This window comes from Macaca fascicularis, chromosome 11 (genome assembly GCF_037993035.2).
Source record: "Macaca fascicularis isolate 582-1 chromosome 11, T2T-MFA8v1.1".
Classification (NCBI taxonomy): Eukaryota; Metazoa; Chordata; class Mammalia; order Primates; family Cercopithecidae; genus Macaca; species Macaca fascicularis.
In genome coordinates, this window is record NC_088385.1 from 14,126,783 (window position 1) to 14,153,138 (window position 26,356).

At 39.4% G+C, this 26,356-nt stretch overlaps 1 protein-coding gene and 1 long non-coding RNA gene across 2 annotated transcripts in view; one reads left to right on the forward strand and one right to left on the reverse strand.

Moving 5' to 3' along the window:
• Positions 1–26,356, forward strand: part of LOC135966081 (uncharacterized) — a 217,079-nt gene that overhangs the window by 96,056 nt on the left and 94,667 nt on the right. The window lies entirely within an intron of this gene.
• On the reverse strand, positions 15,680–17,742 carry LOC141407983 (uncharacterized). Its single transcript, XM_074005941.1, has 3 exons — positions 17,630–17,742; positions 16,703–16,738; positions 15,680–16,365 (listed from the first exon to the last, which is right to left on the reverse strand). The coding sequence occupies exons 1-3, from the start codon at positions 17,740–17,742 to the stop codon at positions 15,687–15,689; spliced, it is 828 nt and encodes a 275-aa protein (XP_073862042.1). The 3' UTR covers positions 15,680–15,686.

The following is a 26,356-nucleotide window of genomic DNA, read 5'->3' on the forward strand; positions in this document are numbered from 1 at the left end:
CACATAATACACACTTATAAAATTAAAAACAACAGAAAAGTGCACTGAATGTGTCCCAAGGGCCTTATCCACAACGTCTTCCTAACTTTTCATCTTTTGTATCCCATTTGCTCATAGCTCAATTGAACTCAAGCACTTCTTTTTTCTTTTCCTCTACAGGAACTGCAAAGTTTTACATTTGCTTCTTAGAGGCTATCCTAGTAGCCAGGCAGCCTTGCTGTCTTCTGACTGGGGATTTACAGAATGCAGGAAAATGAGGCTGAGGTAGAAAGAGTGACTATACACCCAGCATGCTGGCTCAGGACTGTAATCCCACTACTTTTAGAGGCTGAGGTTGGAGGATTGTTGACATCAGGAATTCAAGATCAGCCTGAACAGTATAGTGAGACCTCCCCATGTATACAACAAAATTTACAAAACCAGCCTTGCGTAGTGATTGGCACCTGTAGTCCCATCTAATTCAGAGCGTGCTCCACAAGAATTGCTTGATCCCAGGAGTTCAAGACTTCAGTGAGCCATGATTGCACCAATGCACTCTAGCTTAAGTGAGAGAATAAGTCCCTGTCTCTAAAAAGAAATAATAATACTAATAATAACAACAATAATAGTAAATGACTACTGCAACTGAAAAGCTTTTTTCCCCCCACCTTGGCTTCTAGCCCCAGGGTCTACCTCCTTTCAAACGCGTCTCCATCATCTATGGATTCAACAGACTTGCAGTCTCTTCCTTACTTTCCCCAAAGATCAGCTTTGGGAGATATTTAACCATTTACCTCCTGTTATCTATGGAACTTCCTGTTATCTATCTATCTATCTCCTCCTCCCAGGGGGATCATGGTCTCGCTGACTTCAGGAATGAAGCTGCAGACCCTCTCAATGAGGTTACAGATCATAAAAGTAATGCGGATACAAACACCGAGCAGCAGCAAGATTTATTGTGAGGAGCCAAAGAACAAAGCTTCCATCGCATAGAAGGGGACCCAAGTGGGTTGCCCGCTGCTTGGTGGCCAGCTTTTATTCCCTTATTTGGCCCCACCCACATCCTTCTAATTGGTCCATTTTACAGAGCGCTGATTGGTGTGTTTGCAATCCTGTAGATAGACACAGAGTGCTGATTGCTGCATTTTTACAGAGCGCTGACTGGTCCATGTACAATCCTTTATCTAGATACAGAGCACTAATTGGTGCATTTACAATCCTCTATCTAGACAGAAAAGCTATCCAAGTCTCCACTCAACCCAGGAAGTCCAGCTGGCTTCACCTCTCAGTAATGTGGAAGCCTAATGATTTTCCATCAGAACTCTCATATAATTGCCCTGTTTGATAAGAGAAATGAGCCAGAGCAAGGTCGTGGGGAAGGATCCTGCTGAATCTTTCCCTGTGATTCGTCTACTAAAACTTTGGCTTTCTCAAAATATTCTCACAATAAGCAGATATTGTCATCCTCCAGAAAGTCAACCAGCAAAATGACTTCAGCTTTCCAATAAAATCTGGCCATGACCTTTGTGCTCTCCTCATCCACTTTGGTTTTGCCTGGACTTTTCCACGTCTTCTTGGCCATTGCTTTCATTGTGTTTGTTTTCTGGGTTTTACTGGCAAAGTCACGTGATAGCTCCAGTTATAACTCATTGAAGGAAGGGTTACAATCTTCATTGCTCGTATTTACATTTTTAGGGAAAGTTCTGCTCTTGTCTGTACTTGATCTTGGTGACACAGTTTGGGCATCCATTCAGTGAAAAGTTTACTAAAATTTAATCATTCAGTTAGAATCATGCAAACTGAACCAACTGAGAAGTCTGCAGTGTTGGCTATTGTGTGTGCTGCTAATCATCACACCTCTTCTCCTGGGTATAAAGAAGATGAATGCATACCTTTCAATATGGTGGGAATCATCTGTCACTGTAGGCTTTAGGTTCAACATTGCCTCATTCCTACTTGAAACAAGGAGCTCCTCATTGAATTTGTGAACTGCTGACTTCTTCAACCAGTGTCAACTTAACACGTCCCAAGAAGGACAACTTTTTGGACACCATCAATGAGTTTACCTTCTTCCACCCAAGCTTCACCGTAAACTTGATGTTTGTACTCACTTTAATATTATAAGAATTCATGTTGCTCATCTAGGGGCTCTTTTGAAACTGCTCTCTTATTTCTCTTGATGCCTCAAACTAGCTCCTGTTCAGACATGTTATAGCAAAACATTCTGATTTCATTTTGCTGCCAAAAAGTTTGGAATCTACTCATGGTATTCCTTTTTTTTAATGCATTTTTTATTTTATTTTATTTTATTTTATTTTTATTATTATACTTTAAGTTCTAGGGTACATGTGCATAACGTGCAGGTTTGTTACATATGTATACTTGTGCCATGTTGCTGTGCTGCACCCATCAACTCGTCAGCACCCATCAACTCGTCATTTACATCAGGTATAACTCCCAATGCAATCCCTCCCCCCCCCCCCCATGATAGGCCCCGGTGTGTGATGTCCCCCTTCCCGAGTCCAAGTGATCTCATTGTTCAGTTCCCACCTATGAGTGAGAACATGCGGTGTTTGGTTTTCTGTTCTTGTGATAGTTTGCTAAGAATGATGGTTTCCAGCTGCATCCATGTCCCTACAAAGGACACAAACTCATCCTTTTTTATGGCTGCATAGTATTCCATGGTATATATGTGCCACATTTTCTTAATCCAGTCTGTCACTGATGGACATTTGGGTTGATTCCAAGTCTTTAATAGAATATACATTTTCCATCAACATTTTAACAACCCACACTGCATATAGGAAGGCATTCTAATACAATAAGCTCTACCACAGTCAACTTAGACTTTTCCAACTGACTAGGCAGATTGATTTCTTGTTTTTCTCCTAGCATACATAGGAATGTTTTCTGAAGATGGGATATAATACCAGTGGCCAAATATTCTCCAGCTACATGGAAAGTGTAACATTTGTAACTGACATTCACATGCTTCAAGAGAGACACAGAGTGCTTGGGCCAACCTGGGTGTCCTGATGTTACTGAATGATTTTCTCTGGTTTCACCAAACATTATTTGGAAAGAGAAGCTGGTGATGAGCAGTCTGGCCTATGTAGCTTATGGTGGCCCATCAGGTAGGGAAGAAACCCAAGAGAGTAGAAGCAGAGGGGAGTGACAGGTAGATGTGATTCGTGTGAGTCACTTGGGAAGCCGCAGTCCTGCTTGGAGACAGGCTTCTCCTCATCTGCTCAGTACAGCAAGACAAGAGATGATGCTTCCAAATATCACTCAGGTCACTACTTGACCTTCTCCTATATCAGAAATGCATGAAAGACATCAGCATATCAGGAAGGAGTAAATATCAGGTTTCAAGCTACCAGAGACAACCAAAACAGAGGTTAACAAAGAACTGAAGGAGACAGTGTCACTTAGGGTGAGGTCAAAGCAAGGAGCAGGACTGCAACAAGAGCTTAGGCACTTGTCCATGAGTCAAGGACTGCAGCAATCCACTTGCCATTTAAAATAATGTAAACTTACCATGGGCCAAGCAGGACTCTTGATTTCTACCTCCTAAAACCTGCTCCCCTTGAATGTCTTCATTATACCTCTCCAAACAAAATATCACATACTAATATTCTTAACCAACAGATATTACTTTTCAACACTTCTGGATGCTCAAGTTCCACAAGGAAGGTGTGAGCACGTTCAGTTCTTCTGGGCCCTGTCTGTTTGGGATCTAGATATCTGCCTTCTTGCTGGGTCCTCTCATGTGACTGCGTCTGTGCCTATGTACTTCCTGTGTCTCTCTGTGTGCAAATTTCCAGTTTTTATAAGGAATTTCCACTTCTTCTAAGGGTTCTCATCTTATTGGATTTACTTCCACTGAAACTCCCTCATTTTGGCTTAATCACCTCTTCTTAGAGCTGTTTTCCAAACACAGTCATATTCTAAGGAACAAGAGGTTGGCTGTAGATTTTTTTATAACCATGCCTATAGTATTTTGCTAAATATTTTATTTTATACAGATTATTACTTTGGAACTTTGAGTTGTGTGAAGACAACACAAACCTGGCAATTCATGGCTGACTGAAAGTTGGCCTTCATCCTGGTCAGATCCACACAGATTGTCCAATATTCTTTGGATCTGGCTCTCATCAGAAAAGTCTTGGTGTTGTAGGATACAGGTGTCTTAATGTATTCTATTAATAATAATCATGGAGAGGTTAAAACAAAGTTGGCCACAAAAACTACCAGAGGTTTCTAGAAATGAACAGAATGAACACAAGTTCTTGAATGATCCATCCTATTTCATGTCTTTAAGAATTTTTCCTTGCTCTACCCCTTTATTAGAATGTTTATTCAGATTCAGTTTCGGATTTACATCTTACAGGATTTTTTATATATATATTTATGTGTGTGTATATATTATATATTATATATATACACACATATAATGTATATAATATATATTATATATATACACACATATAAATATATATATAAAATAAATATACACACACACACACACACACACACACACACACACACAGGCCTCCTGATCATTTGGATGAGAGGATCCTGTGTTGTACACATTAGAATCTTCTCCTGCTCTTCCAGATGGGTTTGAAATAGAAGGGATTTCAAACAGTTTGTGAAAGAATGTAATTACAATATGAAAGAATATAAAGAATTGAGGGTCCTGGGAATTTCACCATACAAATGCAGTCTTTTTACATTATTAACTGAAAAAAAAGAGCATACACATTAAAGATATTTTAATCTTAGAAAAAAAAAGAAGTCCAAAGATACTGCGTCAGTACTGTAAATTGGATGCCCAGTGATATTCTTTTTTTTTCTTGTAGTTTTACTTTTTTTCTTGTCTTTTTTGCTTCCATAGGTTGAGGAACAGGTGGTGTTTGGTAACATGAATAAGTTTTTTAGTGGTGATTTGTGAGATTTTGGTGCACCCACCACCCGGTGGGTATACACTGCACCCAATTTGTAGTCTTTTTTTCATCACCCCCTTCTCAGCATTTCCCTGAGTTCCCAAAGTCCATTGTGTCATTCTTATGCATTTGCATCCTCATAGATTAGCTTCCATTTATGACTGAGAGCATATGATGTTTAGCTTTCCATTCCTAAATTACATCACTTAGAATGATAACATCAACTTCTGAGACACTTTGGAGACAGCCAAAACTTTAGCAGATAAATGCCCAGAAAAACTTCAGCAGAGGGTCTTTGTCCATCACAACAATGCTCCTGCTCATTCCTCTCATGAAACAAGGGAAATTTTACCAGACATTTGATGGAAAATCACTAGGCATCCAATCTCATCCATTTTTCTACTAAAGATTTGACTAACTCTCTCCAAACTTCAAACTCTCTCATACGTGGTTGTTACCATTCATTCACCCTCCAGAAAGTTAACAACCAAAATACCTTGACCATCCAAAAACACTGTTGGCATGATATTTGCTTTTGTCGCATTTACTTAGACTAGACCACTGCCACCTCTTGGTGGCCATTGCTTTGATTGTGTTTGTCCCTTTGAATGCCACTGGTAAGGCCATGTTTGATTTCCTGTTACAACTCTTCAAAGAAATGATTTAGTATCTTTTCTTTTCTTTTCCTTCCTACTTGTTTAATTTCTCACTGAATGTTCTGTTCTTGTCTGTAGCTACAGCAGTTTTGGCCCTCATCAAGTAAATAGTTTGCTCAACTTTAGTTTTTCAGCCAGAAAATTGTATGTAATCTGAACCATTTGATCTTCTTGTGCTAGCTCTTGTTTCTGCTGTTAATGTTCAGGCCTCTTCAATTAGGCCAAAAGAAGATAAAATTTTTGCCCATAAGTTTAGGTAAATGGTCTGCTGCTGCAAGGTTCACCTTCACCATCATCTCGTCGCACCTTGTTTGTTAATTTCAAAATGTTTATCTTTTTTTTTTTTAATTTATTTATTATTATTATACTTTAAGTTGTAGGGTACATGTGCATTACGTGCAGGTTTGTTACATATGTATACTTGTGCCATGTTGGTGTGCTGCACCCATCAACTCGTCATTTACATCAGGTATAACTCCCAATGCAATCCCTCCCCCCTCCCCCCTCCCCATGATAGGCCCCTGTGTGTGATGTTCCCCTTCCTGAGTCCAAGTGATCTCATTGTTCAGTTCCCACCTATGAGTGAGAACATGCAGTGTTTGGTTTTCTGTTCTTGTGATAGTTTGCTAAGAATGATGGTTTCCAGCTGCATCCATGTCCCTAGAAAGGACACAAACTCATCCTTTTTGATGGCTGCATAGTATTCCATGGTGTATATGTGCCACATTTTCTTAATCCAATCTGTCACTGATGGACATTTGAGTTGATTCCAAGTCTTTGCTATTGTGAATAGTGCCACAATAAACATACGTGTGCATGTGTCTTTATAGCAGCATAATTTATAATCCTTTGGGTATATACCCAGTAATGGGATGGCTGGGTCATATGGTACATCTAGTTCTAGATCCTTGAGGAATCGCCATACTGTTTTCCATAATGGTTGAACTAGTTTACAATCCCACCAACAGTGTAAAAGTGTTCCTATTTCTCCACATCCTCTCCAGCACCTGTTGTTTCCTGACTTTTTAATGATCGCCATTCTAACTGGTGTGAGATGGTATCTCATTGTGGTTTTGATTTGCATTTCTCTGATGGCCAGTGATGATGAGCATTTTTTCATGTGTCTGTTGGCTGTATGAATGTCTTCTTTTGAGAAATGTCTGTTCATATCTTTTGCCCACTTTTTGATGGGGTTGTTTGTTTTTTTCTTGTAAATTTGTTTGAGTTCTTTGTAGGTTCTGGATATTAGCCCTTTGTCAGATGAGTAGATTGCAAAAATTTTCTCCCATTCTGTAGGTTGCCTGTTCACTCTGATGGTAGTTTCTTTTGCTGTGCAGAAGCTCTTTAGTTTAATGAGATCCCATTTGTCAATTTTGGCTTTTGCTGCTGTTGCTTTTGGTGTTTTAGACATGAAGTCTTTGCCCATGCCTATGTCCTGAATGGTACTACCTAGGTTTTCCTCTAGGATTTTTATGGTATTAGGTCTAACATTTAAGTCTCTAATCCATCTTGAATTAATTTTCATATAAGGAGTAAGGAAAGGATCCAGTTTCAGCTTTCTACTTATGGCTAGCCAATTTTCCCAGCACCATTTATGAAATAGGGAATCCTTTCCCCATTTCTTGTTTCTCTCAGGTTTGTCAAAGATCAGATGGCTGTAGATGTGTGGTATTATTTCTGAGGACTCTGTTCTGTTCCATTGGTCTATATCTCTGTTTTGGTACCAGTACCATGCTGTTTTGGTTACTGTAGGCTTGTAGTATAGTTTGAAGTCAGGTAGCGTGATGCCTCCAGCTTTGTTCTTTTGACTTAGGATTGTCTTGGAGATGCGGGCTCTTTTTTGGTTCCATATGAACTTTAAAGCAGTTTTTTCCAATTCTGTGAAGAAACTCATTGGTAGCTTGATGGGGATGGCATTGAATCTATAAATTACCTTGGGCAGTATGGCCATTTTCACGATATTGATTCTTCCTATCCATGAGCATGGTATGTTCTTCCATTTGTTTGTGTCCTCTTTGATTTCACTGAGCAGTGGTTTGTAGTTCTCCTTGAAGCGGTCCTTTACATCCCTTGTAAGTTGGATTCCTAGGTATTTTATTCTCTTTGAAGCAATTGTGAATGGAAGTTCATTCCTGATTTGGCTCTCTGTTTGTCTGTTACTGGTGTATAAGAATGCTTGTGATTTTTGCACATTAATTTTGTATCCTGAGACTTTGCTGAAGTTGCTTATCAGCTTAAGGAGATTTTGGGCTGAGACAATGGGGTTTTCTAAATATACAATCATGTCATCTGCAAACAGGGACAATTTGACTTCTTCTTTTCCTAACTGAATACCCTTGATTTCTTTCTCTTGCCTAATTGCCCTAGCCAGAACTTCCAACACTATGTTGAATAGGAGTGGTGAGAGAGGGCATCCCTGTCTTGTGCCAGTTTTCAAAGGGAATTTTTCCAGTTTTTGCCCATTCAGTATGATATTGGCTGTGGGTTTGTCATAAATAGCTCTTATTATTTTGAGGTACGTTCCATCAATACCGAATTTATTGAGCGTTTTTAGCATGAAGGGCTGTTGAATTTTGTCAAAAGCCTTTTCTGCATCTATTGAGATAATCATGTGGTTCTTGTCTTTGGTTCTGTTTATATGCTGGATTATGTTTATTGATTTGCGAATGTTGAACCAGCCTTGCATCCCAGGGATGAAGCCCACTTGATCATGGTGGATAAGCTTTTTGATGTGTTGCTGAATCCGGTTTGCCAGTATTTTATTGAGGATTTTTGCATCGATGTTCATCAGGGATATTGGTCTAAAATTCTCTTTTTTTGTTGTGTCTCTGCCAGGCTTTGGTATCAGGATGATGTTGGCCTCATAAAATGAGTTAGGGAGGATTCCCTCTTTTTCTATTGATTGGAATAGTTTCAGAAGGAATGGTACCAACTCCTCCTTGTACCTCTGGTAGAATTCAGCTGTGAATCCATCTGGTCCTGGACTTTTTTTGGTTGGTAGGCTATTAATTATTGCCTCAATTTCAGAGCCTGCTATTGGTCTATTCAGGGATTCAACTTCTTCCTGGTTTAGTCTTGGAAGAGTGTAAGTGTCCAGGAAATTATCTCTATGGTACATGTGCACTACGTGCAGGTTTGTTACATGTGTATACGTGTGCCATGTTGGTTGCTGCACCCATTAACTCATCATTTACATTAGGTTTTTCTCCTAATGCTATGCCTCCCCCATTATCCCACCCCATGATAGGCCCCGGTGTGTGATGTTCCCCAACCTGTGTCATATATAACTGTTATTATTTTGAGATATGTCCCATCAATCCCTAGTTTATTGAGAATTTTTAACATGAAAGGCTGTTGAATTATGTCAAAGGTCTTTTCTACATGTATTGAAACAATAATCTGCTTTTTGTCTTTGGTTCTATTTATATGATGGATTACATTTATTGATTTGTGTACATTGAACCTGCCTTGCATCCCAGGGATGAAGCCAACTTTATCGTGGTGGATAAGTTTTTTGATGTGCTGCTGGATTCTGTTTGCCAGTATTCCATTGAGGTTTTTTGCATCAATGTTCATCAGAGATATTCGTCTAAAATTCTCTTTTTTTGTTGGGTCTCTGCCAGGCTTTGGTACCAGGATGATGCTGGTCTCATAAAATGAGTTAGGGAGGATTTCCTCTTTTCCCATTGATTGGAAGAGTTTCAGAAGGAATGAGACCAGTTCCTCTTTGTACCTCTGGTAGAATTCAGCTGGGAATCTGTCTGGTCCTGGACTTTCGTTGGTTGATAGGCTATTAATTATCGCCTCAATTTCAGAGCCTGTTATTGGTCTACTCAGGGATTCAACTTCTTCCTGGTTTCATCTTGGGAGAGTGTATGTGTCCAGGAATTTATCCATTTCTTCTAAATTTTCTAGTTTATTTGCGTACAGGTGTTTATAGTATTTTCTGATGGTAGTGTGTATTTCTGTGGGATCAGTGGTGATATCCCCTTTATCATTTTTTATTGTGTCTATTTGATTCTTCTCTCTTTTCTTCTTTATTAGTTTTGCTAGTGGTCTATCAATTTTGTTGATCTTTTCAAAAAACCAACTCCTGGGTTCATTGATTTTTTTGAAGGGTTTTTTGTGTCTCTTTGTCCTTCAGTTCTGCTCTGATCTTAGTCATTTCTTGCCTTCTGCTAGTTTTCGAATGTGTTTGCTCTTGCTTCTCTAGTTCTTTTAATTGTGATGTTAGGGTGTCAATTTTAGATCTTTCCTGCTTTCTCTTGTGGGCATTTAGTGCTATAAATTTCCCTTTACACGGTGTTTTAAATGGGTCCTAGAGATCCTGATACTTTGTATATTTATTCTCATTGGTTTCAAGGAACACCTTTATTTCTGCCTTCATATCCTTATGTACCCAGTAGTCATTCAGGAGTAGGTTGTTCAGTTTCCATGTAGTTGTGTGGTTTTGAGTGAGTTTCTTAACCCTGAATTCTAATTTCATTGCTTCTGTAGTCTGAGAGACAGTTTGTTATGATTTCTGTTCTTTTACATTTGCTGAGGAGTGCTTTACTTCCAACTATGTGGTGAAGTTTGCAATAAGTGCGATGTGGTGCTGAGAAGAATGTATATTCTGTTGATTTGGGGTGGAGAGTTCTGTAGATGTCTATTACATCCACTTGGTGCTGAGCTGAGTTCAAGTGCTGTATATCATTGTTAACTTTCTGTCTCCTTGATCTGTCGAATGTTGACAGTGGAGTGTTAAAGTCTCCCATTATTACTGTGAGGGACTCTAAGTCTCTTTGTAGGTCTCTAAGGACTTCCTTTATGAATCTGAGTGGTCCTGTATTGGGTGCATACATATTTAGGATAGTTAGCTATTCTTGTTGAATTGATTCCTTTACCATTATGTAATGGCCTTCTTTGTCTCTTTTGATCTATGTTGGTATAAGGTCTGTTTTATCAGAGACTAGAATTGCAACCCCTGCTTTTTTTGTTTCCCTTTGCTTTCCATTTGCTTGATAGTTTCTCCTCCATCCCTTTATTTTGAGCCTATGTGTGTCTCTGCACATGAGATGGATCTGCTGAATATAGCACACTAATGCGTTTTGACTCTTTACACAATTTGCCAGTCTGTGTCTTTTAATTGGGGCATTTAGCCCATTTACATTTAAGGTTAATACTGTTATATGTGAGTTTGATCCTATCATTATGATGTTAGCTGGTTATTTTGCTCATTGGTTGACACAGTTTCTTCCTAGCATCAATGATCTTTACAATTTGGCATGTTTTTGCAATTGCTGGTACCAGTTGTTCCTTTCCATGTTTAAGCAAGGAAAAAAATTTAAACCAAATATTAGGAAAACTTTGTCAGGGCTACCAAGAGACTGGAACACCTAAATACAGGACCTCAAACATATCCAAATTGACACAACCCCAAAAGGACTTCTCCAAGGCACATAAGAGTCAAAATGTCAATAGTCAAAAACAAAGGGAAAATTCTAAAAACAGTAAGATGAAAGCATCAAGAAATGTACTAGGGAAACCTCATCAGATTAGAAGTGATATTCACAGATGAAACAGTACAGGCCAGGACAAAATGAAATTATATATTCAAAGTGTTCAAAGAAAAACATTCTGCCAGCCACAAATACTATCTACAGCAAAGGACACATTCAAAATGAAATAACAATAAAGTTGTTATTTCAACTTTATTGAAATAAAAGCTGAGAGTATTCATCACCACTAGACCCACGCTACAAGAAATCCTTAAGGTAATTCTATACTTTGAAGCAAACGGATGATAAATACCATCATGAAAACACAAAAAACAAAAAGAAGTTCAAATAACCCAAAATAAAACTGTAATATGGTTCTGTCAGAACTCTCAAACAAGTTTCCTTGTTCCATGAGATAAATAACCAGGAGCATTGCTGTGGTGAAGGTCTCATATGAAGCTGTCCCAAGCATTTTCCACTAATGCTTTGCCTAGCTTTCTCAGGACATTATTATAAGCAGTTATTGCTTATAATGGGAGTCATTTTCTTAAGCAAAACAGGCTAGATATAGAAAAACAATATAACATGTTCTCACTGGTAACCTGTTACTAAAAAATGTGTTTGCATGGATGTAGAGACTGAAATGATAGACAATGAATACTTGGGAGTATGGGAGGCAGAGGGATTGTATAGTGAGGTATTAATAAATGCAGTGTCTGTTATTTGAGCGATGAGTGCCCTAATGCCGTGACTTAAGCACTAAATAATCTGAGTAACAAAATCAAATTTGTATTTCTGCAAAAATATTTATTTTAATTAACAGAATATCTAAGCATAATGCTTCTGTATCCTGCCATAAAAAGAAGACAATGACCAGTGTGGACATAGCAGAAAGAATTAGCTGTAGGGCATCTCCCAATTCCACAGAGAGTTAGGGGGCAATACATAGCACTTTAGCATAGGTAAAAATTAGCAGCTGGGCACAGTGGCTCACATCTGTAATCCCAGCACTTTCGGAGTGTCGGGCAGGTAGTTCACAAGGTCAGGAAATTGAGACAAACCTGGCCAATTTCATGAAACCCCGACTCTATTAAATTTCAAAAAATTAGCTGGGTGTGGTGCACGCACCTGTAATCCCAGTTACACGGGAGGCTGAGGGAGTAGAATCGCTTGAACCTAGGAGGCGGAGGTTGCAGCGAGCTGAGAACTTGCCACTGCACTCCAGCCTGGGAAACAGAGCAAGACTCTGTCTCAAAAAAAAAAAAGAAAGAAAAAAAGAAAAAGAACATCTGGTACTTATGGAGTAAAAGTGGTAGCAATCAACTGGAAAACGTAGAAAAGTAATTTAATTTTTAAACGGCCAAGGTATGTAATTGGCTGTTGGGAAATAAATAGAATTATTTGATGTAAACTGCAGATGAGGCTTGCTTAGATGGGCTGATAAAGATGAAAGTAATGAAACAGGCTGCAGTAGGAAATTACTTTGAAGCTAGAACTTCACAATGTTAACACAGTTTATTTGACTAGATGTAATGTGAGGAAGGAGGAAAAGAGAAAAGTCAAGAAAAAAATCCTAGTTCGCTTAATTAATTAGATGAATTCTTTATCAAGACAAAAAAGACTTGGAAGAGGAAGAACTTTGTAGCTGTAGGAGAGAAGAGGCAGAGGTAGGAGAAACCCTAGGAGAGAGGGGGAGGTTCCTGGAAAGGTTGACAGAGCGTTCCCAAAAGATGGGTAAGATCAATGGTGTTAAACTGCCAAGGGGTCAAGGAGATGCAGGACTGAGAATTGACTCCTAAATGAGTGGAATGGAGGCAATACATGACCTTCACAGACTGGAAGTGGAAAGAACAAAAGCATCTATAATGTGTGCATAAGAAAAATTTGGAAGTGGGGGGATGAGGAAATAATCACATACATAAGTTTCAAGAACTTTTGCAATAAAAATGGCAGAGAAATAATATGGTAGGAAAGAAGTACTAAGAGTCTTAGGAAGACTTCTGTGGGAATGGGTGATGTTTCGGCAGGCTTTGGCTGATTGAAATAATCCCATAGAGCATAGATGTAAGAATCAGGGACAAAAGGGTCACATGCAGAAGAAAAATCCTTGATTGGGCAATGTGGTTCAGAATTAAGTGGGAAGTTAAGTGATAGGAGTAGGAAGGCTTCACCTGTGATAATACGAGAGAAGCCAGAGACCTGGGCTTCAACTGAATGTAGGTTGCTCACCTTAGTGGTGGTTATGGTGAGATCATTCTGTTCTGATTTTTCTGACTTTTTAGTGAATTATCTGAGGTTATCAGTGGGCACAGATGCACTTTCTAATATTGAACCTTCCTTGCTTGAGAAGCAGACATGCCAGTATCTGTAAGGTTTTTGGTATGGATGTTATCTCATTAGCCTCCATACTCTAACAGAGTTGTTATGATTATTCTCATTTTAGATGAGTAAATTGAAGCCCTGAGAGTCTAAGTTTCCTTCTAAGAGTCAAGAGATAGTAAGAAAAAGAGTTAGGTCTTCATTAAAATCGGAGAGTGTCCAAATTCTTTGCTCCTTTAAATCATGCTACCTCTTTAATGAAATCCATTCAACTTTCAATAAAGAATGGTGAGAAACATAGGAAGGGAGAGAAGTGTTCACTGTTAAAATACGGTAAATGGGAGAGGAGGGTGTGGGGTTAAGAAACACAGAACCATATTCATTCCCTTGAAATTGAACTCAGTTTCTTAGAAATTATAAGGATTTCTTTCAGCTTCTGTGACTTTTTGGCATTTGTTTTGTTTCTTTGTCCTTAAGATTTCTGGAATATCAGTAAACAATCTGAAAATAATTTTAACATTTCTATTTGTGCTATAGAAGTCAGGGAAGGGCCAGGCAAGGTGGCTCACACCTATAATCCCAGCAGTTTCAGAGGCAAAAGCAAGTGGATCGCCTGAGGTCAGGAGATGGAGACCAGCCTGGTCAACATGGTGAAACCTCATTTCTACTAAAAATACAAAAATTAGCCATGCATGATGGTGGGCACCTATAACCTCAGATACTTGGAAGGCTGAGGCAGTAGAATAGCTTGAAGCCAGGAGATGCAAGGGGCAGTGGGCCAAGATTGTGCTACTGCACTCCAGCCTGGGTGAAAAAAACTGCATATCATGGGGGTGGGAAATAATAGAAAACAGGAAAGTAGAGAAACAGTAAAACCTTTTTTCATGGCAGCTGGCTAAATTAGAATTAAGCAGGAGGGAAGCTTCCTGGAGCATCAAGGAGAAGGGTTCCTAGATGTTCTTGCAATGTCTTCTTGGTCCTCAGATCCCACATTCACAAACATTGAGAAACAGACACCACAATCAGAAATTGCAAGCTGATGATTTTATTGGTATGTTGAAGTTAGAGCTATGACCTCCTTCTTCCAATGTCACGGCATTTGAATCATTTGAATCACTGTCATCTTCTTTTTCACTTCCTGAAACAAACAGACAAGGAAGTTCATAGACCAGACTTGACATGGCAGGAAATGTCTAATTCCTCCCTGGAGTTACTGCAGTAGAGTACATGAGAGCCCATCCTCTGTCTCCCCATCCCTTCTACTTCCTGTGTTTCCTTCCTAAGTTTTTGTGTGCTCCCTCTTTTGATGCCCCTCCCTTGCACAAAATGTGCTACAAATTATTCCTTATGTGATGAAGAGATAAGATCATTCATAGCTTGTTATTACTTGCTACAGAGTTTGTTCAGGGATATATTTACAGGGATGGTAACTGGAGCATATTCTACGACAGTGAGAAGCTGAAACGACTCTCAGTGTCCAGTGACAGGGATTGGTTAAAGAAATCACAGTGCAGACACATAATGGAGTGGCATAAAATTGTAAAAACAAACAGATAACCACTGAAGAGATCTACTTAGCTTTGTAAAGTCATGTGGAAATATTGAAAGAAATGTATTTTTTGAATGACTAACATATGTACCTGCATATAAATTATGGTATTAGTTCTGGGGGAAAAATATTCTAATTCTCAATGTACACATAAATATTTCAAAGAGATGATGTCATAAAGTCAACAGTGGTAGTTTTCTGAAGGAGAGAAGGCAGGTAGGATGAGTTATGTCTCTAAATTTAGCTTCATATTTTTCCATTCCATTAGATATTTGTTACAAGCTTAATCACATACTTATTAAAAAGTAAGAATTTTAAAAATGAGACACCATTCAGCTGCTGAAACTTCAGGGACCACTTGGCAGGAATACTGGACTAGAGAGGCTGGAGTGAGGCAGGACTGAGCAAACAGTGCTCAGGTAAAAACTTTAAATGGGAGGTCTCTGAGTCTGTGGACAGAAAACAGAGTGCCAGAGCGAACATGGTACTATTTCCTCTTTGCCAATACAATCTAAAACAGATTGTTAGGAATATTGCTTCTCAATATCAGAATTCCTTAAAGAGCTTGTAACAAATATAGGGCCTTGTTACCCATTTCCAGAATATCTGAACACAAATCTTTAGAAATGGGGTCTATGGCAAAATGATGTCAACGGGCTTTTAGTTGATTCTTTGTCACAGGAAAGCTGGAGACCTGTAGCAATTAGAGCATTTGGTGAAGAATCAACTGGAATCATACCTGTCATTGAATCCTAGATTACTGGGGAGACTGTCCCTGGGGAGGTCCGGCGGGTCTGCCCCCTTGAGGAGCAGATGGTGGTCCCTGGGGCTTTCCAGCAGGAGGTGGCTGAGCCTGCTGGGCATTGCCTCCTTGTTGGGGTGGTCCTTGTGGCTTTCCTGGAGGTGGGGGACCTTGAGGTTTGTTGCCTCCTTGTTGGGGTGGTCCTTGTGGCTTTCCTGGAGGTGGGGGACCTTGAGGTTTGTTGCCTCCTTGTTGGGGTGGTCCTTGAGGCTTTCCTGGAGGTGGGGGGCCTTGAGGTTTGTTGCCTCCTTGTTGGGGTGGTCCTTGTGGCTTTCCTGGAGGTGGAGGACCTTGAGGTTTCTTGCCTCCTTGTTGGGGTGGTCCTTGTGGCTTTCCTGCAGGCGGGGGACCTTGAGGTTTGTTGCCTCCTTGTTGGGGTGGTCCTTGTGCATTTCCTGGAGGAGACTGGGGACCTTGGGGCTTCTTGCCTCCTTGTTGGGGTTGTCCTTGTTGATGTTCTGGAGGAGAAAGAGAGAAGAGAAAGACCGAGTAAAAGCCCACACAAGATTCACTGAATAGTTGCAGTAAATTTTGATCAGCTAGGGTATCAAGCTGAGGGGGAAACACACAACAATGGGACCAAAACACTAATTTCTTTGCATTTTCAGTGAAGACAGAACTCTGGAATAGAATGCTAGGGAAGAACATGCAGTTGGGGGACTCTCAGTATAAAGAGGAATCAGAATTACGATGCTGCCCATTTGTCTGTCATCTCCCTGCAGCCACTCCTGGTCGGGGAATGAGACAACCCATTCCTGCTGATATCTAAGCCAAGCATCTCTGCCATTCAATTTGGTGGCCTGCTCACGGTCCCCAGAATCAGGATTGCAGGAAGACTGCCTGTATTATTAGGGGCACTAATATAAATCAATTCTGGAAAGGTCAATGTTGATAAGAAGACATTGGAGAACTGATCCATTCATCAGCAGAAAAAGACAGTCAAAACAGATTGAGAATAAATTGGGATTTACCTGATATCAGGGAGGGAGATTCTTCCTGGCTGACATCTAGAAGAGAAGCACAGGACGATGGGAAAAGTTACATCTGGAATCTTTCAAGACTCACAAGTGTTCTACAGGGAAAAGGGTCTTCTCACCACACCCCATGCATCTCCTAAGTTAACTCGTCAGCCACTGTCTGTGAAGCTGCTGAAAGGGAGGAAGGTGTAAGGGGAGGCAGGGTTCTTAGGACAGAGCAGCAGCCATGAACTCACCATAGAAGAGCCCCTTTTTTCCCTCCCTAGCATCCTCAAGACTTACAACCAATTTAGTTTACACATGCCAGGGACTTCAATGTGATATTTTGGTATTCTTATGCCCTGCATCTCCTGTTAACATATTGCTTCTGTACGCATGCTTTCTCAATTGGCATAAACAGAAGTAATCATTTCAATACAATCTTACCCATAAAACTTCCAGCACATTGAAATACCTCATGTAGGGGAGAGAAAAATAACAATGATTGGCTGTGATATTTCTGTATCTCTAGTTAGACAGAGACAAGTGTTCCATCCACTTGTTCCAATTCTCGGTCTCTTCAAAATCTCTGATGTGTATTTATCTCCATCATCGATGCTGATTCACTGCACAGCAAGGACACCATCATCCCTCTATACTTACTGAGATCAGTATTGGTTGTTCACAGCTGGACTTCCCTGAATCTGCCTTGCGTTTTCCACTGCAGCCTTCACAGCACAATCTTATCTCTCTATAAATGCAAATCTTACCTTCTCATTCCCCTGGAACAAATTCTTTATTGGATTTCATTGTACGTTAAATAAATTAGAAACCCTTAGTGTGGAATGAGGGTGCAATCGGTCTCCTGATCCCAGGCCTGAAAACTCTGCAGCCCCATCTGGGTTTTCATTCTCTTCTCTTCCCCCTAATTACCATTATCACCTCCTAACCCCACACAGAGTCATTGCATCCTCTTCCCCTTCTGTTTTACCTTCATGTAAGTTCTGAGCTGAGCTCAGGGCCAGCAGGGCCACAGACAGCAGAATCAACAGCATCTTGCAGGAGGCTCTGGAGTTGCTCCCAACACTGTGCTGGGAGGAACGGGGCAGCTCCCTTTATAAAGAGAAGCAAAACAATGGCAGCTTTCAGCTCCACACTGGTGGGGCCTCACCACCTCAGAGACTAGGTTCTGCTTTGCTCACTGCAGGTCAGGTGTATCCCTTATTTCTCTCTGGGACTCTAGCCCAGAGGGATGGGTTGGGTCAGATATGTTGTTAGTGTCTTATTTTTAAAAGGTACAACTGTGACTTGAACGATGGTTTTCAAGGAACTCTGTCCAAGCCATCAGCACTGTGTCATAATTGAACTTCAGATATCATTAGAGTTTCAATCTTTCAGGTAAGACTATTATCCGCTTTCCACTGTGATACTTATTTCTGTTTATGTGTGTGAGAGCAGTGATGCTACAGCCAACGGTGAGGACGGTCAATATCTCTGGATCTATTTATGCCCTATTTCCATCTCTTGTGATGTGTCTGGACAGATATTTTCATATTCAGCTAAATTGTTGGTGCCATAGAGATGGTTTCTGCTCTCTGTGAGATGTGAGAAAACAGCACACTCCTGGGCACACATAGATGACAGAAAGCTGCCCCACGGCCTGCTCAGGCTAGAGCTATTGTTCAAGCTTCTGTGGATCTCACTCAGTTCAGACAAGGCTTAGTGCTGTACATCACAGGAAGGCTAAAATCTTGTATTTTAAACTATTATTAGAGGTTATTAAAGCAAAATGGACACAGAAACCACCAGGAAATTTCTAGACCTGAGAAAACTGAATACATACTTCTGTGAGGGAGCCATGCGATCTCATGTCACTAAAACATCCTTCATGTTCTTCCCTTTCTCTGAAATATTCTCTAAAATGCACTCTCTGCTTCATTTCTTTTGGGTTTTGTATCAAACTCCTACCACTGATAATTAAGTGGCCACAAATCTACATTCAAATAAGATAATCAGATACCACCCTCAAAGCCTCAATTGCATTGTATTGGTTTTCTCAGATTGTTCTTCCACAAAGAGTATTTTTTCTACAATATTCTGATATGCATTCCTCTGCAAGTTCTCTCTAGTACTTTTTTATTCCTATTTTGTTTTCTGAGTACAGACCATTATGTATATTTTTATTATATATCTGACTTTTTCCCATCAATTTGGTGAGATTTCCTTTATTTAATCTTCTGTGTAATAGGACATAGTACTCCTCACAGCCTTTTTTCATTCTTCTCTGTGTAATTTCACAATAAATGTTGTGTTTCCAAAAAGCCCTATCAGAGTCCTGCATTGCTAACCCTTATTTTTTTTATTATTATTATTATACTTTAAGTTCTAGAGTACATGTGGATAACATGCAGGTTTGTTACATATGTATACTTGTGCCATGTTGGTGTGCTGCACCCATCAACTCGTCAGCACCCATCAACTCGTCATTTACATAGGCATAACTCCCAATAGCTGCTGATTCTTCCATCTGGTAAATCCCTGCTCATCAGTTCATGGAATATACATGTTAGTCAGTATCAGCAGCTGCCATTTTCCACTTAGACCTTCTGTGTGTCTTCTTGTGTAATTGTTCACATTTTGTGCACGACTGGTGTTAATTTGAGGACAGCTTTGTTGGAGGTATGGTAGGGATAGAGAGTGTGTTCAACAGTAAATCCTAAAGACAGGCCTCTTGACCATTCTGGATGAGTGGATCCTGGGCTTTCCATATGAGAATCTGGTTGGCCCTTCTCAACAGTGCTGGTCATAGCACAGGGAGACTTCCTCATACAAAAGGCTTTGCTACGGATAACTTTGCCCTTGCAAGAGAACCAGGCAGATTGGTATTTTCCCTGGCATAATTGTAGATGTAGACGTACTGGAAAGGGGAATACATAACTAGTTGGCAATTCTTTCTGGCTCTGTGGAAAGTGGATTGGTTCTAGCTGAGCTTCATGAATTTTCTCTTAGGCAGAGAGTAGTTGCTTGGTCCCAGCAGATCCCACTGTATTATGGAGATTTGTGTCTCTGGTCTCACCAAACATTGTTTTCCATAGGAACTGGGGATGAGCAATCCTGCCTAGGTGGCTTAAGTTAGACCATCAGGCAGCAAAGGAATGTCAGAGACAAGGAGCAGCAAAGAGGCCAGGCTGACATTGCCTGATTAAGTCATCAACTGAGGTTGCTGCAGGCCTGATGCAAGACCGACTGGTCCTTGGCAGGAGAGTACAGGAAGAGAACAGAAATGCCCCTAAAGGTGACTCATTTCAGGCCCTTTCCCTGACCTTCTCCAATGTCAGCAATGAGTAAAGTTTATCAGGAAACCATAAATACCAGCTATGCACTCAACAGACAAAACAAAAAGGGAAGTGATGGAAATGCAGAAAGGGACACTGTCTGTGAGTGAGGGTGGGTGAAAGTCAGAAGCAGGACTGCTGCAGGGGCTTGGGCACCTAGAGGTGAGTGGCAGCCCTCAGCACTCCACTTGCCTTCTAATATCCATGTCCATATTCTGAGGTCCTGAAGGAACAGTCGTCAACATATGAAATTTTAGGAAACACAATTAGCTCTCATAACAGCTCCCATCCTGTTCTAAGTCAAGTGTTCAGTGGTTCAAAAATCCTCACTCCTTTCAGGTACTGCCCTTTAGCAAATCGAGTTGACTCCACTTTCAACACTCATCCCAAATAGAACCACTTGCACAGTCTTTACTACAAGGTCATAGTTCAGGCCATGGTGCTCTTGCCTGAAGGACTTTAATATCCTCAGCTGCTCTTGGTAACTTTCCTACACCAGCACATCACATCCCATATCTCTTCCCCTCACATCAGTCAGGGTGATCATTGAAAGTAGGAATTAGATCATAACATTTTTGTAAACATGTTTGTTTGATATCATAATCACATATAAACATATTCTAATATTCTGCTTTACCCCTTGCATTTGTATAAAGACACTCAGGAATTAATTACTTTTTTTTCTAATTACAAAACTCTGTCAATGTAGATGCTGTATGTACTTCCTTAATCCATGCTACATGCATTTTTCTTGGGTGGCATATTAGCATTGACAAATTTTGTGCATGCCCTTTTAAATTGCCAACAGAGGTCAACAAAGAACTGAAGGAGAGAGTGTCACTTAGGGTGAGGTCAAAGCAAGAAGCAGGACTGCAACAAGAGCTTAGGCACTTGTCCATGAGTCAAGGACCGCAGCAATCCACTTGCCATTTAAAATAATGTAAACTTACCATGGGCCAAGCAGGACTCTTGATTTCTACCTCCTAAAACCTGCTCCCCCTGAATGTCTTCGTTATATCTCTCCAAACAAAATATCACATACTAATATTCTTAACCAACAGATATTACTTTTCAACACTTCTGGATGCTCAAGTTCCACAAGGAAGGTGTGAGCACGTTCAGTTCTTCTGGGCCCTGTCTGTTTGGGATCTAGATATCTGCCTTCTTGCTGGGTCCTCTCATGTGACTGCGTCTGTGCCTATGTACTTCCTGTGTCTCTCTGTGTGCAAATTTCCAGTTTTTATAAGGAATTTCCACTTCTTCTAAGGGTTCTCATCTTACTGGATTTACTTCCACTGAAACTCCCTCATTTTGGCTTAATCACCTCTTCTTAGAGCTGTTTTCCAAACACAGTCATATTCTAAGGAACAAGAGGTTGGCTGTAGATTTTTTTATAACCATGCCTATAGTATTTTGCTAAATATTTTATTTTATACAGATTATTACTTTGGAACTTTGAGTTGTGTGAAGACAACACAAACCTGGCAATTCATGGCTGACTGAAAGTTGGCCTTCATCCTGGTCAGATCCACACAGATTGTCCAATATTCTTTGGATCTGGCTCTCGTCAGAAAAGTCTTGGTGTTGTAGGATACAGGTGTCTTAATGTATTCTATTAATAATAATCATGGAGAGGTTAAAACAAAGTTGGCCACAAAAACTACCAGAGGTTTCTAGAAATGAGCAGAATGAACACAAGTTCTTGAATGATCCATCCTATTTCATGTCTTTAAGAATTTTTCCTTCTTCTGCCCCTTTATTAGAATGTTTGATCAGATTCACTTTCAGCTTTACACCTTACAAGATTATATCTATATATATACACATACAGGACATTTGATCATTTGGATGAGAGGATCCTGTGTTGTACACATTAGAATCTACTCCTGCTCTTCCAGGTGGGTTTGAAATACAAGAAATGTCAAACAGTTTGTGAAAGAATGTAATTACAATATGAAAGAATATAAAGAATTGAGGGTCCTGGGAATTTAACCATATAAATGCAATATTTTAACATTATTAACTGAACAAAAGAGCATACACGTTAAAGATATTTTAATCTTGGAAAAAAAAAAGAAGTCCAAAGATACTGCATCAGTACTGTAAATTGGATGACCAGTGATATTCTTTTTTTTCTTTTCTTTTTATTTTTTTCTTGTCTTTTTACTTTCTTTCTTGGCTTTTTTTGCCAAGAAAGGTTGGGGAACAGATGGTGTTTGGTAACATGAATAACTTTCTTAGTGGTGATTTGTGAGATTTTTGTGCACCCACCCCCTGGGGCGTATACACTGCACCCAATTTGTAGTCTTTTTTTAATCACCCCCTTCTCAACATTTCCCTGAGTTCCCAAAGTCCATTGTGTCATTCTTATGCATTTGCATCCTCATAGATTAGCTTCCATTTATGACTGAGAACATATGATGTTTGGCTTTCCATTCCTAAGTTACATCACTTAGAATGATAACATCAACTTCTGAGACACTTTGGAGACAGCCAAAATTTTAGCAGATAAATGCCCAGAAAAACTTCAGCAGAGGGTCCTTGTCCATCACAGCAATGCTCCTACTCATTCCTCTCATGAAACAAGGGAAATTTTACCAGACATTTGATGAAAAAGCACTAGGCATCCAATCTCATCCATTTTTCTGCTGAAGATTTGGCTAACTCTCTCCAAACTTCAGACTCTCTCATAAGTGTTGTTACCATTCTTTGACCCTCCAGAAAGTTAACAACCAAAATACCTTGAACATCCAAAAACACTGTTGGCATGATATTTGCTTTTGTCACATTTACTAAGACTAGACCACTGCCACTTCCTGGGTTCATTGATTTTTTGAAGGGCTTTTTGTGTCTCTTTGTCCTTCAGTTCTGCTCTGATCCAAATCAACATAATATACATTCTTCTCAGCACCACATCGCACTTATTGCAAACTTCACCACATAGTTGGAAGTAAAGCACTCCTCAGCAAATGTAAAAGAACAGAAATCATAACAAACTGTCTCTCAGACTATAGACGCAATGAAATTAGAATTCAGGGTTAAGAAACTCACTCAAAACCACACAACTACATGGAAACTGAACAACCTACTCCTGAATGACTACTGGGTACATAAGGATATGAAGGCAGAAATAAAGGTGTTCCTTGAAACCAATGAGAATAAATATACAAAGTACCGGAATCTCTGGGACACATTTAAAACAATGTGTAAAGGGAAATTTATAGCACTATATGCCCACAAGAGAAAGCAGGAAAGATCTAAAATCGACACCCCCACATCACAATTAAAAGAACTAGAGAAGCAGGAGCAAACACATTCAAAAGCTAGCAGAAGGCAAGAAATAACTAAGATCATCACCCCCTTCTCAGCATTTCCCTCTGAGTTCCCAAAGTCCATTGTGTCATTCTTATGCCTTTGCATCCTCATAGATTAGCTCCCATTTATGACTGAGAATATACGATGTTTGGCTTTCCATTCCTAAGTTATATCACTTAGAATGATAACGTCAACTTCTGAGACACTTTGGAGACAGCCAAAACTTTAGCAGATAAATGCCCAGAAAAGCTCTTTGGTTTAATTCGATTCCATTTGTCAATTTTAGCTTGTGTTGTAGTTGCTTTGGTGTTTGAGTCATGAAGTCTTTCCCCATGCATATGTGTTGAATGGTATTGCCTTGGTTTTCTTCTATGGTTTTCCAGTTTTCGGTCTTACATGTATGTCTTTAATCCTTCTTGAGTTAATTTTTGTATAAGATGTAAGGAAGGGATCCAGTTTCAGTTTTCTGCATATGGCTAGCCACTTTTCCCAGCACCATTTCTTCAATAGGGAATCCATTCCCCATTGCTAGTTTTTGTCAGGTTTGTTGAAGATCAGATAGTTGCATATGTGATGTGTCATTTCTGAGGATTCCGTTCTGTTCCATTGGTCTATGCATATGTTTTGGGACCAGTATCATGCTGTTTTGGTTACTGTAGCGTTGTAGCATAGTTTGAAGTCAGGTACCGTGATATCCACTACCTTGTTTTTTGCGTAGGATTGTCTCGGCTATATGCACTCTTTTTTGGTTCCATATGAAGCTTAAAGTAGTTTTTTCTAATTCTGTGAAGAAAGTCAATGGTAGCTTGATGGGAATAGCATTGAATCTATCAATTACTTTGGGCGGTATGGTCATTTTTACAATATTGATTCTTCCTATTCATGAACACGGAATTTTTTTGTGTCATGCTCTTATATTTAAGAAACACACACTGGGGCTTTTGGAGGGTGGAGGGAGGGAGGAAGAGGATCAAGAAAGATAACTAATGGTACTAGGCTTAATACCTGGGTGATGAAATAATCTGTACAACAAACCCCTGTGATACAAGTTTACCTATGTAACAAACGTGCACTTGTACCCCTGAACTTAAAAGAAAAGTTAAAATAATTATTCTGAACATAGAAAAGAAAAATCTAAACTCCACCAAAAAACTCTTAGAACTAAAAAGCAGATTCAGTAGCATTGAAGGATAAATTATCAATATGCAAAAATCAGTAGCATTTCTACATAACAACAATGAAATAGCAGGAAAGAAAAATCAAGTACTCAATTCCCTTTACAGCTTTAAAAATTAATTACTCAGTAATAAATTTAACCTGGTAGAATAATATATATCAATATTTATCAGCTACATGATGGAAAAGATCAGTCAATCATATTGACCTTTTGATTCTTCATCTGAGGAGTAAACATAATGCAAGGAATTATCAAAGGGCTATTGTAAGGACAAAAGGGTGAATAATGTAAAACAGCTACTACTATTCTAGGTATGATGGAATGGTTATTACATCTTTACCTATATACCCATATATGTATGGAAATTTATTGTATGATTCTGAAGCAAATCGATCAATGACTAAAAGTAGTCATTAAAAGTTGTTTGGAGATAATTCAATATCCAATAATTTTACAAACTAATTTTACATCTCTATCTCACAGCATGGGCTTCCTCACAACATGTGGACAGGTTCCTGAGAGAACAAGTTAGAATTACATGGCATTTTTATGATATAGACTCAAAAGTTACTAAGCATCATTTCTTACATGCTCTATTAGTCAAAATAGTTACACTGATCCACTGAGGTTCAAGAGGGAGGAATCAGATGTCACCAATGGCAGGAAGGATATCAAGTTCCCATTGTCATCAGAAAGCATGAGGTGAGAGACAATCTTTTGGATGTTTGTGGAAGGTATGATCTGCCACACATTCCAAATTCCAAGATGTGAAAAATGTAAACACGTGAATCTAAAACTCAACAACTGCGGTAAGAAATGTTTGCTAGAATTTATTATTGATGTCCTTAAGCAGAAGAGAAGACCCTGTTCTGAGAGGAAACCTATGTGTTCAACTAAAGAGAAGTGACTCTGTCATTAATCATTTGAAAACAATCCCTCTTTTAAAGATATCTGCTTACCTCTTTCTCATACAACTTTATAAAAATATGAGGAAGATTTCTGTTGCTTTCTATCACATATAAAGAAGTTGTGATTATATTTCTCTGTGAACATTGAAATGAATAATTAAGCGTTGCAAAACACCCTCCTGACATTGCTAAAATGGTAGTAAGCTGAGACTAAAGACACTTCACTTTAGGCTAGTGAGCATTACCTCCTTGAACAGCCCCAACCACTGACAAAGTAATACCAACTCTGGGGCCAGGACACTGGAGATGTCTTAGGCAGAAACCTGATAGCTATCCATATGATATAAAAATTTCTCTTTTCATCTACAACTGTCAGACCAATCTCCACCCTGACTTTCTGAAATTTTCCATTTGTTCTGACAAATAAATCAAAAGTTATGTCCCCTAATACAGCGTCCGATTTAGCCAGTGTTTCCCAAGGCACCATGGAGCGATCAGATGTTTGATTTTGAGTATTCCAAAAGGAGAAGAAATGGGAAAGGGCAAGGAAAAATATTTAAACAAAATATTAGGAAAAATTTGTCAGGGCTAGCAAGAGACTGGAACACCTAAATACAGGACCTCAAACATATCCAAATTGACACAACCCCAAAAGGACTTCTCCAAGACACATAAGAGTCAAAATGTCAATAGACAAAAACAAAGGGAAAATTCTAAAAACAGTAAGATGAAAGCATCAAGAAATGTACTAGGGAAGCCTCATCAGATTAGGAGTGATATTCACAGATGAAACAGTACAGGCCAGGACAAAATGAAATTATATATTCAAAGGGTTCAAAGAAAAACATTCTTCCTGTCACAAATACTATCTCCAGCAAAGGACACGTTCAAAATGAAATAGCAATAAAGTTGTTATTTCAACTTTATGGAAATA

Coding starts and splice junctions, on each gene's coding strand:
- LOC141407983 (XM_074005941.1), bottom strand. CDS start 17,742: ATGCTGTTGATTCTGCTGTCTGTGGCCCTGCTGGCCCTGAGCTCAGCT. Junction 16,739..17,629: donor ACTCTGTGTGGGGTTAGGAG/GTGATAATGGTA, acceptor CTTCTCTTCTAG/ATGTCAGCCAGGAAGAATCT. Junction 16,366..16,702: donor ATCTCCCTCCCTGATATCAG/GTAAATCCCAAT, acceptor GTTCTTCCCTAG/CATTCTATTCCAGAGTTCTG.